The following is a 14,360-nucleotide window of genomic DNA, read 5'->3' on the forward strand; positions in this document are numbered from 1 at the left end:
CCGTTCCCCGCCGAGCCTCTATCAACCTGAGGGGACGCGCCGTTTGTCTGAACAATGGATTTTGTGAGTCCCTTTGCCACCCCGCCGCGGCAGGACTGTCGCTCTAACAACAACTGTACCAGTGGTCGCGACTCATCGGTGGCGCTCGCACCTCCAAAACCCCTCGGACCAACACCCCTGTTGAGCGGTTGACGGCCTTTAAGAGATCTTGCAACTCCCTCCAGGTGAGTCAGATGCCCTGTACGTCACGGAAAGCCCGTCTGATGTGTGCAAGCAAATCTGGCGTTCGAGCAACTCCGCATCGAGCGAAGTCGCGGCGACTGTCCACGCGCGGTCCTGCATCGACCGTCTCAACCATGTACTTAGCGATGAATCGCGGGGCCCCGCGCCGCATCCATGCCTGGCATACGCATCGACATCGCAAATATTCGTGACTGTGACGAAGCTGGCCCTGACGTATCGAGACGAAGAACTGGCCCGCTCCGCAACCGTGTTCTTCAACACCCTGATCGATGCCGAGGTGGACGGTATTGTGGACAACCGGGTATTTTCGCGGGCGCTGGTTGATCTTGTGCGGAGGAACGGCGTGCACGCAGACGATGTGGAGTCGAGATTGGTTGAATTGCTCTTCGGGGTCGCCAATAATATACGCCTGCGGCCAAACATCTTGACGGCGTGGTTTATACCCAAGCAACCAGAGCTACCGGAGCGCGAGCTCGAAGAAGACGAGCAGTTTGCTGGTGTGACGCGGAAGGACGACTTTCCTCTTTTCTATCTGCTGGTGGATTACGTTCATCGAGAGGGTCGAACAGGCGATTTTGCCCGGACCGGCTTGTTATATCTCATCGAGACGGCCACGAGGTCTAGGATCCTGGAGAAGTGGCTAATAGAAAGCGACCTGGCGACGCTCATGGCCACAGGTCTTGGTGCATCGTATAGTCAGCTCAGTCGGTACGCTCAAGTTGACGTCTTTTTATCTGTATTTGCTGACGTGCGGCGTAGAAACATTCGCCCCATTTTCGCCGAAGGAAATGTCCCGACAATAATCGCTCTCTCTGATGAGAATGACATTCGAAATGATGTTCCACCCTCGGTTGGCGCCGATTTTGAGTCGTTCTTATCCTATCTCCTGTTTTGGCAGGATACGATAGACCATTGCCGCTCGAAAGAAGTCAATGATACGCTGCTGGACCACTTTCAAGTCTTGTTCCTGCAGCAACTACTGTAAGATTATTTGCTCTTTTTATTAGTTACTACTTGCTGACACCTGTAGATATCCTTCCCTTCTTGAGTCTTCCGATGTCAAAGGAGGGTCGACGTCAGCAGTCTTGACATATCTTTGTAGGATATTAGAGTCGATTGACCAGCCGGAACTTGTTCATCGCACTCTCCATTTTTTACTGGCGTCTCCAATCGCAGACGAACCAGTCATAGATGTTCCGCAAAAGACGCACAACAAGCACATGTCCGTTAGCCGGCGTAAGTCGTTGGATCTTCTTGCTGCCTTTGCAGAAGAGCAGTCTGGACCGAGCCCTTCTCCGTCACTGTTTAATTTAGTAGACTTGATCTTGATGAGTATCAAGTCTCGCAACAAGGAGACAATTTTTGCCACACTGCGTCTTGTCACGGTCATATTACGCAGGCATCATTCCTTTGCTGGGTCACTAATCAAAACGGCACAACCCACATCAGGTCCGCAACGCAGCGTGGGTGCTCTGAATGCAGAGATCAAAAGCTACATGTCACTAGCCACTGTTATCTTTGACGACCCATCGCTAAATGACTCCTATGAAAACTACTCCAAGGATGCCACTCTCATAATTGAATCTCGTCTGTTCATCCCATCGCCAAAGGGCAGCATTTTGGATGGACCCACCGACAAGCCCCTGGACGTGCGAACTGATGATCCCATATTCAAGGAGATTTTGAACCTCATGGCAGACTTCTTTTCCAACAGCGTTAGCGTGAATCTGGGTCTGACTGAGGTCATTGGTAGCCTTGCCTCGTCTAATCTTGTTTCTTTGAATGGGTGGCTTTTGGTCGAACCATCAAAATATGAGTACCAGGAAGATGGCCCAACTCTATTAACCAGTCCATCTGTGACTGCAGCCGAAAATGATGAAGACGAGAACCCCGAGGAATCTACACCGACCGACCCCCTAGAACCTATCAGACGAGGCCTTGCCGAACCGACCTGGTCAGATGAAAACTACACACCAGTTGCAAAGACTCTCCGAAAATTGCTTGATCAGATTGAACAATGGCAAAGAGAAATTCCCGATTTTAATGTCCTTGTCGCTGCTCGTCGTGACCTGTTGCACGGGGATGATGCTCCTATCGAAAGCGAAACCGCTGCGTCTCGTCAGACCTCGCAGCCTCCCGCAGCTCGCTCAGTGCAGCCCGACCAGACGCCGCTCTCTCCACGCGGCCGTCCTATCAATGTCATTTCAGACACTGCTTCGTCTATCATGACACCAGGGTCGCTACCCCGAAGCACGATTGGTTCTCCGTTGCAGGAGCCGCCAATCCAGACACCAGACTCTCGGGACCCTTCTCGCCGTCCGATTATAATAGATGATCTTCGTCGCCGACTGGCCAGCCCGTACCGACTCGACAATCTGACTGGAAGCCTGGTTGCCAGCGACTCGGAGCGCAACTCTACAGTGGGAATTACAACCGAGACATCCACCGTTGATGATGAAGAAAACCAGCCAACCCCACCGGAGAACGAAGATACGGTGACGCTGGGACATATACTTACAAACGTTGTTATTTTGTACGAATTCATTCTCGAACTGACGGCCCTCATCCAGGTCAGAGGTACTGTATTCGAAGAGGCTGGGTTTTAGCCATGGACATACATGTAGATAAAAACAAGGCGCGATTAGCTTTGCTCGATTTGATTTGAAAATATACCCGTGCACGCACTATTGTTGAATTACACCTTTTCACTATACTAACTACTAACCCCGGAAAGATTTAACAGTTTCAGGAAGAATTCTTCAGCTCCGGCATGGTATAAACTTGCTCCGGCAACTCAAACCCCTCTGGTGCGGTCATGATGCCAAACTCATACGTGTATCCAGAGTGGCGATCGCTCTGTCCATAGAAGCCAACGATAACATCCCCATCGCCCGGCTTAAGAGTGACCACGCTTTCGGCGTTTGACTCTGCGTTGAGCTCTCCCCAGACCTGGCCATTGCTCAGCGTCATCCGGATGCCAGCCAAGCTGCCCCATCCTTGACTCTCGGTGGCAACCTCTACAGCAACGATTGTCACACCCTCGGGGATATCGTGGCGTTCAGAGGCATGTCCACCAAACTCGTGCCGCGCCCCGTTCATCATCATCGGACCGCAGTTTGCATAGTGGCCATCGGCAAAATACACCCTCGCGCCATCCATGGTGCACCCAACTCGCAGATCAATCGAAGTCGCGCGATGCAGATTGCCATCGTGACCGCGCTCACGCAGCAAAAATGCCCACGGTATAAACCTTTCCTGGTCGTCGTTGCCGTCAGTATCCTCATGGAACTCATCGGATCTAGCGGATTCTTTGTTAAGGACTATGCTGCTATGAGGGATGCGGAGGATGGACTGGTTCCCTTGCCTCAGGAGCTTCCATGCATCGACAACGCGCTCCTTGCCGTTCATTGCCAGAACCTCGATTTTGAGCGGCTGCTGGTTGTCGTATTGTTCGTTGATGTCGTTGAATAAGAACTCCTTTGGAGGGTCTGCTTTATCGGCGGTAAAGTCGAATGTCTTCTTGTCGTCACCGCTTGTAGTTGTGATTTGAGCCAGTCCTGCCGCACAGGCTATCTTGAGACCGGCGTTTTGTATCTCTTCGCCGTCATCATCGACGTCTGGAGTGCCATCGATCGTGATATAAGCGCTTTTGAAATCAGCCGTCACGAGCTGCTCGCCCGGCAGTCGAAAGTGCGGCAGAAGCTTGAACTTGAGCACATCTCGCAGATCCCATTTGGCCTGATTTTCTTGACTATCTGCTGCACTTGCGAGGAAATTGCGACTCCAGTGTTTGCTGTACCCGCGAGCCATGATTCCAGTCGTATGGTTTGCGCCAAAAGCATGACCGACCTCGTGCAAAAAGGCGCCCTGGCCGACAAAACACGCGCCGCGCATTGTGTCACACTCGCCATTGTCGTTGCCAACCATATCGCCAGTGCGGGTGGTATCGGTCAGACATGCTGGGATTTCTTCCATAAAACGCGGCCAGGAGTAGGTGAGGTGGCTGCCGAAGATGCCGAGGGACATTCCGTTTGGTTTATGGCAGCCCAGCGCGGCGTGGCCCAGGATGAGCGAGGTCTCTGGATCAAAGTGCGAATCCAAGATCATGCCCGCGACGACAGGATGGCAGGTTGAGTCAAAGGGCGCTCCGTGGGATTTCAGGGCTGACTCAAAGTACTCATGCAATGCCTCCCTGCGGTGCCCGCGTGGGTTCTGCTGAGCGACATTGGCGTCTCGGAGCTGGGCCACGGTCTTTTCGGACCGGATGAGATGTACCTTGGCCATGCAGCCCATACTGCTGGCTGCGACCTCGTGCGCCGACTGGTGGGTTTTTTGTAGTGTAGTGTTTGGGACCCATTCCTCGTCGAGCCGGAACGAGCGTCGTCCAAAGCCCTTTTGACGCATATCCTCGGCCGTCAGCGCCTGCCACATGTACGCCGCAACGCGGAATTTGGAAATGGCTGCATCGATACTGCTGTGGGCAGTCGATATCCCGCCAAACTTGGCCGGCGGACAGTCCATCAACAGGGACGAGTCCTTTGCTACAAGGATAGCTAGATGTAGCGGCGGCAGCTGGAGCAGCGGCTGATACGTCACGTTCATTTCAATCGTATCGGAAACCCCGCTAGCATGATGGAGTTTGAAGACGAGGCTGTTGACCCCCGGCGACAGCATGACCAGCGCTTTCCACTGGCCCTGTGCTGCTGCTGCCACTGGCCAGTTTTGCGTATGCTGAACTTGGCTCACCTGGTCGGTCGACGAGACGGAGACGAAGCTGGTGTCTTCGGCATAGCCCAGACTCGGACACTCGCCATCGATCAAGATACATGTCTGATGCACGGCTTCGCCGTCATTGAGATTTGTGACGCGGAACTTGTTCAAATCGACAGGCGTCGGCTTGACGCGCCGGCGATTGGCGTCTGGACTGCTGGCACGCTTCGTCATGATAAATTCAGTGTAAAGTGCAAAGTGCAAAGTGTAGAGAAACTGAACCGAGGCTTAATGAACTGTACAATCACAAAAATACAGTAGGCTCGTGAACGCATTTTATACTCTGCAACAGTCGTGGCCCCTTTCCGCATCGGGAAATCTTGCTCCAGGCAGCCAGTTGGTGCCTGAAAACGTGGCGGATTCCGCCCAATCAGCGCGCCGCTGGGGCGCCTCGTTTAGGGCTTTTGCAGGCTGCAGCTCGACTAGTATTGCTTACTACTATATTAATATTGGGTCTGGATCCATTTAATAGTAATTGAGTTTCGGGTGTTATGAGGGAGACTGTACATACTATATGTAGTACTGTCATTACTACTAAGTACTGACAAGAAAAATTTGTTACTCTATACGTCGGTTGGTGCAATGGTGCGTTATGAGTGCGAGGATAGCAGTTACTCTAGCTAGACACCTCTGCGCATCAACTACGACGTACTGATTGTGATCAAGTGAAGGTTAAGAATAGCAACAGCTGCCAGTGAGGCTCCTCTGATAACCAACGCATAATAATGTACGAGATAAGCGCGCTGATAATCCGGTTAGCCCAACCGGGGATCGGCAGCCGGAATGCACCCTTGTTCACATTGATTCTTCCCAACCACCCCTCAGACTCTTTCTCTCTCTCTCTCCCACAGATACAGAGAGAATATTGTTTATAAGAGCGGTGCTTCGTAAAAGCACAACATGCTCGACCAGGAGGAGCCCGCGACTAGCCGCACGCCGCTCCTGAACAGCAGCGACAGCGCGCGACACAATAATGTATACACGGAAAACGGAGACTCCGGAACCGAACAGCAACCTCTGCATGGCTTGCGCCGCGTCGCCGATTCTCTGCCTCTCAACGTCTGGATCATCGCGACAATCGAGGCGTGCGAGAGATTCGCCTTTTTCGGCATGGCCGCGCCTCTGCAAAACTACGTCCAGAACCCGCGCGACGACCCTTTGCTGCCGGGCGGAATCGGTTCGTTGCTATCACATTGTTTATATAAAAAAAAAGGACGCTAACGAAGAAATAGGCCTCGGTCAGGCTAATGCCACCATAGTCAATCTGACCTTCATCATGTGGTGTTTTGTGACTCCCGTGGCCGGCGCCGTCATTGCTGAGCAGTATCTCGGAAGACTGCGAACAATCACGTATGCGTCTGTGATCTACATCTGTGGACTGAGTATCTTGGTCCTCTCCTCTCTGCCACTGGTGCACGATCGAGGACTGTCATTCTCCGGAATGCTCCTGTCCTTGTTCTTGATAGGAATCGGCACTGGTGGTATCAAGACAAACGTAAACTCGCTGATCGCCGAGCAATATACCGGCCCCAAAGAAGTCGTGCGCGTCTTGAAATCGGGAGAGAAAGTCGTGGTCGACAAGGACCTGACCCTTCAAAGGTACTTTTACTTTGATTTTTGCTTCTAAATATTGAACTTCAGCTAACATGATGATGGATAGGATCTTTACGACTTTTTTCATATACATCAACATAGGCTCTGTTACATCCATGGTTACTACGCCGGTCGAAAAGTACTATGGATTTACTGCAGCTTTTTCCCTGCCTCTGGTTGTCTTTTTAATTGGACTAGTCATCATCCTGGCAAGTAAAGATCGATATGTGAGTCTCCCACCGGACAAATCGTTGCTCTTCAATGCCGGACGAGTGTTATGGATAGCTCTCAAAAATCGAGGCAATTTCGACCATGCGCGCCCTTCTTTCCAAGACGAAGAAGACCCAGCTGAAAGGCTGCCCTGGGATGACAAATTCGTCGACGATATCCACAACACTTTGGTAGCATCCAAGGTCTTTGTATTGTACCCCTTCTTCTGGGCGGCATACGCGCAGTACATGACAAACTTCATCTCGCAAGCTGCAACCATGGAGACCCACGGCATTCCCAACGATATAATGACCGTCATAGACCCAGTCGCTGTTCTGATCTTCCTCCCAACTTTGGATCGCCTTATCTTCCCCTTTCTCCGCAAGATGGGACTTGCTCTCGTTGCAGCCGACCGAGTTAAACTTGGCTTTGTCTTGTGCGGTATCGCTATGCTATACGCGGCCCTTGTCCAGCGCATGATCTACCTGTCCCCTCCTTGCTACGATCACCCACGGTCACTAGACTGCTTTGACGGGAAGATGCCAAACGCCATCTCCGTGTTTTGGCAGGCCCCGGCATACGTGTTCATTGCCGCCGCCGAGGCCTTTGCGGCCGTCGCAGGAGTCGAGTATGCCTATGCGGCCGCGCCAAAGTCGATGAAGTCGATTGTCATTGCGTTGTATATATCGTCTGCCTCGGTCGGCGCTATACTCGCAATGACTGTCTCGCCGCTCACCGTCGATCCGAAATTGCCCTGGATGTATGGGACGCTGGGCATGGGAGTTTTGCTCGCCGGTGCGGTGCTCTGGATTGTTCCCGTGTAGGCTGCATCGAATGATACGTCACGATCTATATCTCTATCACTATATACACACATGTTGCATTTATCGATGGGGGGAGTCGTCTGACCGGAAAAGCGACCGCTCGACCAACTTGCTCTAGACTTGACGAATTGCGTTGGATATATGCTGGGGAATTTTCATGTCATTCTCATGTATTCAATAATATTTATTTAGCGAAATATATATATATAAAAGAATACATTTATAATTAGTATAGTGTAAGGACAAGTTCGGCCGAAGCGGCCAGAGTAAGCCGGAGATACCGTGATTTACCGGTGCGATGGCCGAATTTCCTGAAACGGAAATTTTTACGATGAACGATCGTGAGACTTTTACTCTAATTTCGATTTCCTCGTAGGCCATGGCAGTGAAATTGTATTGTATATCAACTAATAATATTAAATGTTGTGCGGGGTGGGCCACGAATTATACCGTAGCCTCGAGAAGATAATTTCCTTTTCGGGTAAAGTTTTCGAGACCGCAATCTCCTATGAACTTGAGTAACTTTACTTATTTGACCGCGATTTGGACAGATAACAAGCTTACTCCAAAATGTCATCATCTACGCAATTCCGAATCGACTATGACATACGAGACCAATTCAGCACAGACTTCCACTATTGTATCGGGGAATGCCATTCGCCGGCGGAGCGGACGGTCGGACGGTCCATGCGATTGAAGCATTTTTCTCTGCTTCAACAGTCGTCGCCAAGAATTTGAACCTGCAGATTAACAGTGTCTACATGTATATAATGTCTCCTCTCCCCATCCGTAATCCATGCACTTTACATATGTACTTCTCCCTTGAAACCAATTTGACATATCCCTATATCGACCCTCCATCAGCAATATGCCTCCCAACCAAGCCGCGTGGATCACGCAGAAAAACGGCACGCCGATGGTCGTCAAGTCCGCACCCTACCTAACACCCAAGGCGAATGAAATCGTCATCAAAAATGCCGCTGTGGCCATCAACCCGATGGACTGGATGCTCCAGCTCATGGGCAATTTGGCATTCGGCTGGATCACATACCCGGCCATTTTCGGCGCTGACATGACGGGCGAAGTCACTGAAGTGGGCAGCGAAGTTACTCGATTCGCCGTCGGGGATCGCGTGCTGGCTGTGTCTACCGGTCTTGATCCAGACAGAAACAACTCTGCAGAGGGTGCTTTTCAGAACTATTCGATTGCCGTGGAGAACCTTGCATCGAAAATCCCCGCCGATTTGTCTTATGAACACGCCGCCGTTCTTCCATTGGGACTGGCCACGGCCGCATCCGGTCTGTTCTTGGAGGACTATATGAACCTACGCTGGCCCACGATTCCTTCAAAGGGGCCAACAGGAAAAGCAGTCCTAATCTGGGGCGCCTCTACCAGCGTGGGAAGTAATGCCGTGCAGCTGGCGACGGCTGCAGGCTACGAAGTGTTTTCGACCTCGTCTCCGCGGAATTTTGAGTATGTGAGGAAGCTCGGAGCCAGCCAGGTGTTTGACTACAACTCCAAAACAGTCGTCAAGGATATAATTGATGCCTTGAAAAACAAGGATATGGCCGGTGCCATGGCCATTGGAGAAAATTCTGTTGGACACTGCATCGATATCCTGAGTAAGGCCAAGGGCAACAAATTCGTAACCGAGATTGGGGGAGCAAATCTCCCCAAAGAAGGAAATGTAGGTATTTTGACCATCGTACGCCTTATGTTTGACATGTTATCGACGAATCTGTCGGTGCGCTATAAGAAGATGAGGACCGGGGTGAGCGGCAAGTTTGTATGGGGCAGCGACCTGAAGAAGACGGATCTGGGGAACGCCATATTTGGAGAGTTTCTTCCCAAGGCCCTGGCTGAAAAGAAATATCTTGCTGCGCCAGAGCCTGAAATCGTTGGTCACGGCCTGGAGGATGTGCAACAAGCGTTGGACCTGCAGAGAAGGGGGGTGTCTGCGAAGAAGCTGGTTGTGAAGTTGTGATGGATTTGTTATCCAGCAAGTACTGAATTTGTTCATGGTTTATATTTTGTAATCTAGATACCAGTAATATCAGCAATTGATGCATTTTCTACAGAATTGAACATGTATGCAGAAAAACATACTATACTGCATTAGGCATATGGGGCACAGCGGGGTTCTCCGCGTCTGCCTTGTTTGTTTTGTTTTGTTATCTCTTCACGTTTGCAGTCTGTCTTTACATACACCAAGACAGCAACATCACCTGCGCTGATACGTGAGCCCAGGATGGCAGACTTCATCTTCGACCCCGCCGTCATCTCACCTGAGACCAAGGCGCTCTACCCGGAGGGGTACACGATGCGCCCGCTTGCCCGCGACGACTACCACCGTGGCTTCTTGAACTGCCTCCAAGACCTCACCTGGACTGGCGAAACCACAGAAGAGCAGTTTAACGAGCGGTTCGACTGGCAAAAGACCCATGGCAAGGGCTGGTATTACTGCGTTGTCATTGTCGATGCCACGGACCGCATTGTCGGCACAGGGACGGTGGTGGTTGAGAAGAAATTGTTTGTTCTCCTCTTCTTTCATCTGCATCGTAGCTAATTGGATTGTAGTATTCAGGGTCTCGCGTCCCTCGGCCATATCGAAGACATCTGCATCGCAAAAGACCACCAGGGAAAACACTTTGGCCAGAAACTGATCAACACACTAGACGCCATCGCAGCGGCCGTGGGATGCCACCAAACGGTTCTCAACTGCTCGCCACGAAACGAGGCCTTCTATGCCAAGTGTGGATATGAGAAAGCGGGCACGGAAATGTCGCATGCACTTGTACTCCAATGAAGAATTTAAGCACGAGCATGGGCGAGTTGGAGAATATGAGGCGTCAAATGGAAAAACGATAGACTTCAAGACGGGGGATCTCTGCTTTTGTTTTTTCATTTACCGTTTATACCCAAACAATGCCATGGATATTTCAATGTTATTTTGTTCAATCAATTCCCAGATCTCGGTCGTTTATACAGAAGCCGAATATGCGGGGAAGCTCGAAAGCCCGCGATCCGCTTTAGCCGGGCTGTAAAGCAACCTATGACACATATTACGGAGGATTGAGCTGCAGCTAAGAAATACGACCCCTGCGCCTTGTCAAAACCACTCTAGAGAGCTTGGAAGTCGACGCTTTCGGCAGTTCTCATCTGAAGCCGATCCGACAGTCAGCGCCAGGATCCCCACTTCGGCGAGGATGGCGTTATTACTGTCTCCGCAATAATTTCGAAGCTGGAACAACAGTAGAGCTTGTCATAAAACTTCACTTTTATTTAGACGTCTCACCCTCTTCTCACATGCCACTGAGATGACCGGAAAAATAGAGATGAGCCCTAATTTCAAATACCCGGAACACAATAACAACAACTCGGTCGCCGTGGAAGATGTTGCCAACAATGAAAAGGCGCTGGTTAGCAACAGCAGCCTCGAGAAATGGCTGACAGTTGTGGCCGGTTTCTGTGTCTTTGTTAACTCTTGGTAATCTCTCATTCGTTTCGCGTGAGCTATTCACATCTGACATGAGCAAAGGGGCCTTCTGAGTACATATGGCGCTTTTCAAGAGTACTACCAGACTGTCTTGCTACCAACAGTCTCGCCCTCGGCTATTTCATGGGTGGGCAGCGCGCAGGCAACTTTTATCGTCTTGCTCGGTGTCTTCACTGGTCCTATGGTGGATGCAGGCTATGTGCGGCCGCTGATGATCGTTGGCTGCTTTCTCACGGTCCTTGGTATGATGATGACCAGCTTGGCGACTAGCTATTACCAGGTATGTCTTCTTCGATTTGCTTTGTGAGCTCATGCTAATGGGGAATGATAGATCCTCCTTGCCCAAGGCTTTTGCGTAGGGATTGGAGGCGGTATAGCATATATACCTTCGCTTGCTGTGATATCGTCTAATTTCAACGCGAACAAGCGACCGATTGCTATCGGTCTTGCATCAATTGGCTCTAGCATCGGAAGTGTCATCTATCCAATTTTATTTCGTCGTCTACAGCCCAAGATTGGGTTTCCATGGACCGTTCGCATCATCGCATTCATCACGCTGATTCTAGCGCTGCTGATCTGCATCATTCTCTGTCGACATCCCGTTCGTGCAGCATCAACCAGACGTAGTCTCATCGACCGTCGAGCATTTATGGAGCCAACATTCATGCTTTACTCTGTCAGTCTGACATGCGTGATGCTTGCTTATTATATCCCGATATTCTATGTCCCAACGTATGCTCGAACGTCGCGTTTACACGTTTCCAAAGACTTGTCTTTCTACATGCTTGCCATAATCAACGGCGCATCAACTTTCGGCCGAACAATACCGTACATGGTATTAAATATTTCGAAAGGGGAGAATAAAAAGATTATCAAACCAATTTACATCCTCGTCTTTTCCACCGCTGGCTCCGCACTGGCCATATTCACCTGGCTCGCAATTACCAGCACAGCCGGTTTCATAGTCTGGCTATGCTACTGGGGTTTCCTTACTGGTATTCTCGTCACTGCGCCAACGACTATCATTTCTCACCCAATACTCTGCCCGGATATGCACTATATCGGAACTAGACTTGGTATGATGTGGGGGATTAGTTCCTTTGGAGGGCTTGCAGGTACCCCGATTGCAGGGGCTTTGGTAAATCTCGAGACTGGCGAATTTTGGAAAGCTCAAGTATTCGGGGGCTGTATGATGGTTGCGGCCGTCTTGTTGCAGGTCTGGCCCACTGTGCAAGTTATCAGGCATGATCGAAGGGTGTCATCTTCATGAGGTTTAGCATTGTTACTCCCAATAGATACTACCCTGGCTATCAACAAACCAGTTAATAGAGTTAAAGAAAGAATGATTTTATTGCTTCAAATGCATGTCCACTTTCGGCAATTCAATCTGTCACCATATGATGACCTATCCAACTATATGAAGGTATAGACTAAATAGCAAACTCGAATGCATACGCCGTCGTCGTATCTGTCTGATAGACCGGGAAAGTAACTGTATCATCCGAGTACGCATGATCGTACCAGCCCAAATCAGTCGGGGCGTCCACCTCGCCATAATGCGCATCGTCGCTATTCACTGGAAACCCCCAAGTGTGCACATTCAGAGTGCCACTGGTTGCCAGCCCCAAGGACGAAAGACCGTTCAACTGCAACTCCCACGTGCCCTCGGTTATGCGCACGCCAACAAGAACACGAGCGTATCCATCATCGCCAACAGTCGCGTAGGCATCCAGCTTGAGGTCTGTCGATGGAACCGTGCCAACGCGGTAGCCCGTCATGTTCTGATAATAGTATTTATATACCTGATAATCACCATTTGGGAAATATCCAGTCCCAGTGGCAGAGTACTCGCTGGTGTCCGCGTTGGGCTTCGACAGCAAAGACGACATGAAATCATGTAGCTGGTAACCACTGAGCCAGTTCCCGCGTAGTCCGTAGGCATCGATTCGCTCGAGCTGTGAGATCCACCATGCTGACCCGGAGGGGACTTGTTCATCGAAGACAGCATACTCGTTGATATTGATCGTTTTCTGGGGCAAGTCGTACGTGGACAGCCAATATGCGAGACCTGCATGTGAAGATAGAAGATCCCCAGAACCACCTTCCATGTGCCATGCGTACTGATCGGGAATGCTGTCATTGCTGGCTACAAACGATGCCCATGCTTCCCACCACGTGTTGCTAGAAAGGGGCTCGCCGGCAGATGCTGGACCAGAGAGGAGAACATCTGAACCGAATTCATCTCTAATTCAATATCCTATTAGCTTCTATTTCAAAGTAACCCCCCCCCTTAAAATTAGAACTAACCTGAACTTATAGTATGTCCTCCCCCACATCTCCAAGTACTGCGACTGCTCTCGGTTCCAGAAGGCGCTGCCATCGGGTTCGTTCCAGATATCAACAATCAAAGCATCTGTCATGCTATTGCTCTTCATATCCGAAAATAGCCGGGTCAGGTAATCATCCCAGCTGGTCCAGTCCCCATCGTCCCCGGGGTATGATGCAGACGAGTTCTGTGTGCCATCGGCTCCCCATAAATCATGGATTAGGAAAATAAAATTCGCACCGTACTCACGGGCAGTTTTGTAATTGGATAAAGCGGAGGCGAATCTGTTCTTAATGGGTATGAGAATATGACCAGACTTGAAACTTGAAGAAATGAAGCGTACTTCGTATTCAGTTAGTCCCCAAATCCAGCCGCGACCAGGAGCTGGAATTTGGGCACCGCCAGCTCGTTCGTAGTTGTAGCCAATGTCGGTGTAGAAAGTAGACTAGTTTTTCAGTTCATTTTCTCCATATACCCAAAAGAGTTTCTTGACGGCATACCGGGATTTGATCCAAAGTGTCAGGAACTCCATACAACAGACCTGACGCCAAGTGTTGAGGGTCTCCAGTGTTGTTGGAGAAATTTACTTGAGCAGTCACCGAATCCCTCTTTTGTACCGGGGTTGCCAAGCTGGCACTCACTACGGCGAGGTGAACAAGAATTGAAGACCGCATGGCAGCGAGCTTATATGCTTTTATGCGATAGTCTCGAAATATTAAAACATTGATAATGATATTGAATGGTAAATCTATTCGTCGAAAGTTTCCGTCGTCCTGTCTTTATTTATGTTCTTCAAAGAACTTTATTTTCGGCATTTTATGCAAAAATGATGTGGATCAGGAGTCACATCCCGGTGGAGAGAACTTCCAATCTACATATTCGCCTTTTTTCATGTTGA

At 50.2% G+C, this 14,360-nt stretch overlaps 5 protein-coding genes across 5 annotated transcripts; 3 read left to right on the forward strand and 2 right to left on the reverse strand.

Annotated features, from left to right (window-relative positions):
- Positions 1–54: 54 nt before the first annotated feature.
- Positions 55–2,849, forward strand: TRUGW13939_11884 (uncharacterized protein; the record flags this gene model as incomplete). Its single annotated transcript, XM_035494988.1, has 5 exons — positions 55–63; positions 123–224; positions 275–951; positions 1,003–1,224; positions 1,274–2,849. The coding sequence occupies 5 exons, from the start codon at positions 55–57 to the stop codon at positions 2,847–2,849; spliced, it is 2,586 nt and encodes an 861-aa protein (XP_035350881.1).
- A 139-nt stretch (positions 2,850–2,988) lies between these two features.
- TRUGW13939_11885 (uncharacterized protein) lies at positions 2,989–5,187 on the reverse strand (the record flags this gene model as incomplete). Its single annotated transcript, XM_035494989.1, has 1 exon — positions 2,989–5,187. The coding sequence occupies one exon, from the start codon at positions 5,185–5,187 to the stop codon at positions 2,989–2,991; it is 2,199 nt and encodes a 732-aa protein (XP_035350882.1).
- A 726-nt stretch (positions 5,188–5,913) lies between these two features.
- TRUGW13939_11886 (uncharacterized protein) lies at positions 5,914–7,640 on the forward strand (the record flags this gene model as incomplete). The annotated part of the gene is made up of 3 exons (XM_035494990.1): positions 5,914–6,190; positions 6,246–6,612; positions 6,674–7,640. The coding sequence occupies 3 exons, from the start codon at positions 5,914–5,916 to the stop codon at positions 7,638–7,640; spliced, it is 1,611 nt and encodes a 536-aa protein (XP_035350883.1).
- An 868-nt stretch (positions 7,641–8,508) lies between these two features.
- On the forward strand, positions 8,509–12,406 carry TRUGW13939_11887 (uncharacterized protein; the record flags this gene model as incomplete). The annotated part of the gene is made up of 6 exons (XM_035494991.1): positions 8,509–9,609; positions 9,832–10,169; positions 10,218–10,391; positions 10,927–11,127; positions 11,179–11,416; positions 11,468–12,406. The coding sequence occupies 6 exons, from the start codon at positions 8,509–8,511 to the stop codon at positions 12,404–12,406; spliced, it is 2,991 nt and encodes a 996-aa protein (XP_035350884.1).
- A 160-nt stretch (positions 12,407–12,566) lies between these two features.
- TRUGW13939_11888 (uncharacterized protein) lies at positions 12,567–14,136 on the reverse strand (the record flags this gene model as incomplete). Its single annotated transcript, XM_035494992.1, has 3 exons — positions 12,567–13,380; positions 13,444–13,907; positions 13,963–14,136. 3 exons carry the CDS (start codon positions 14,134–14,136, stop codon positions 12,567–12,569), a joined length of 1,452 nt encoding a protein of 483 aa, XP_035350885.1.
- Between the last annotated feature and the right edge of the window lie 224 nt (positions 14,137–14,360).

The sequence above is a fragment of the Talaromyces rugulosus genome, chromosome VI (genome assembly GCF_013368755.1).
Source record: "Talaromyces rugulosus chromosome VI, complete sequence".
NCBI lineage: Eukaryota > Fungi > Ascomycota > Eurotiomycetes > Eurotiales > Trichocomaceae > Talaromyces > Talaromyces rugulosus.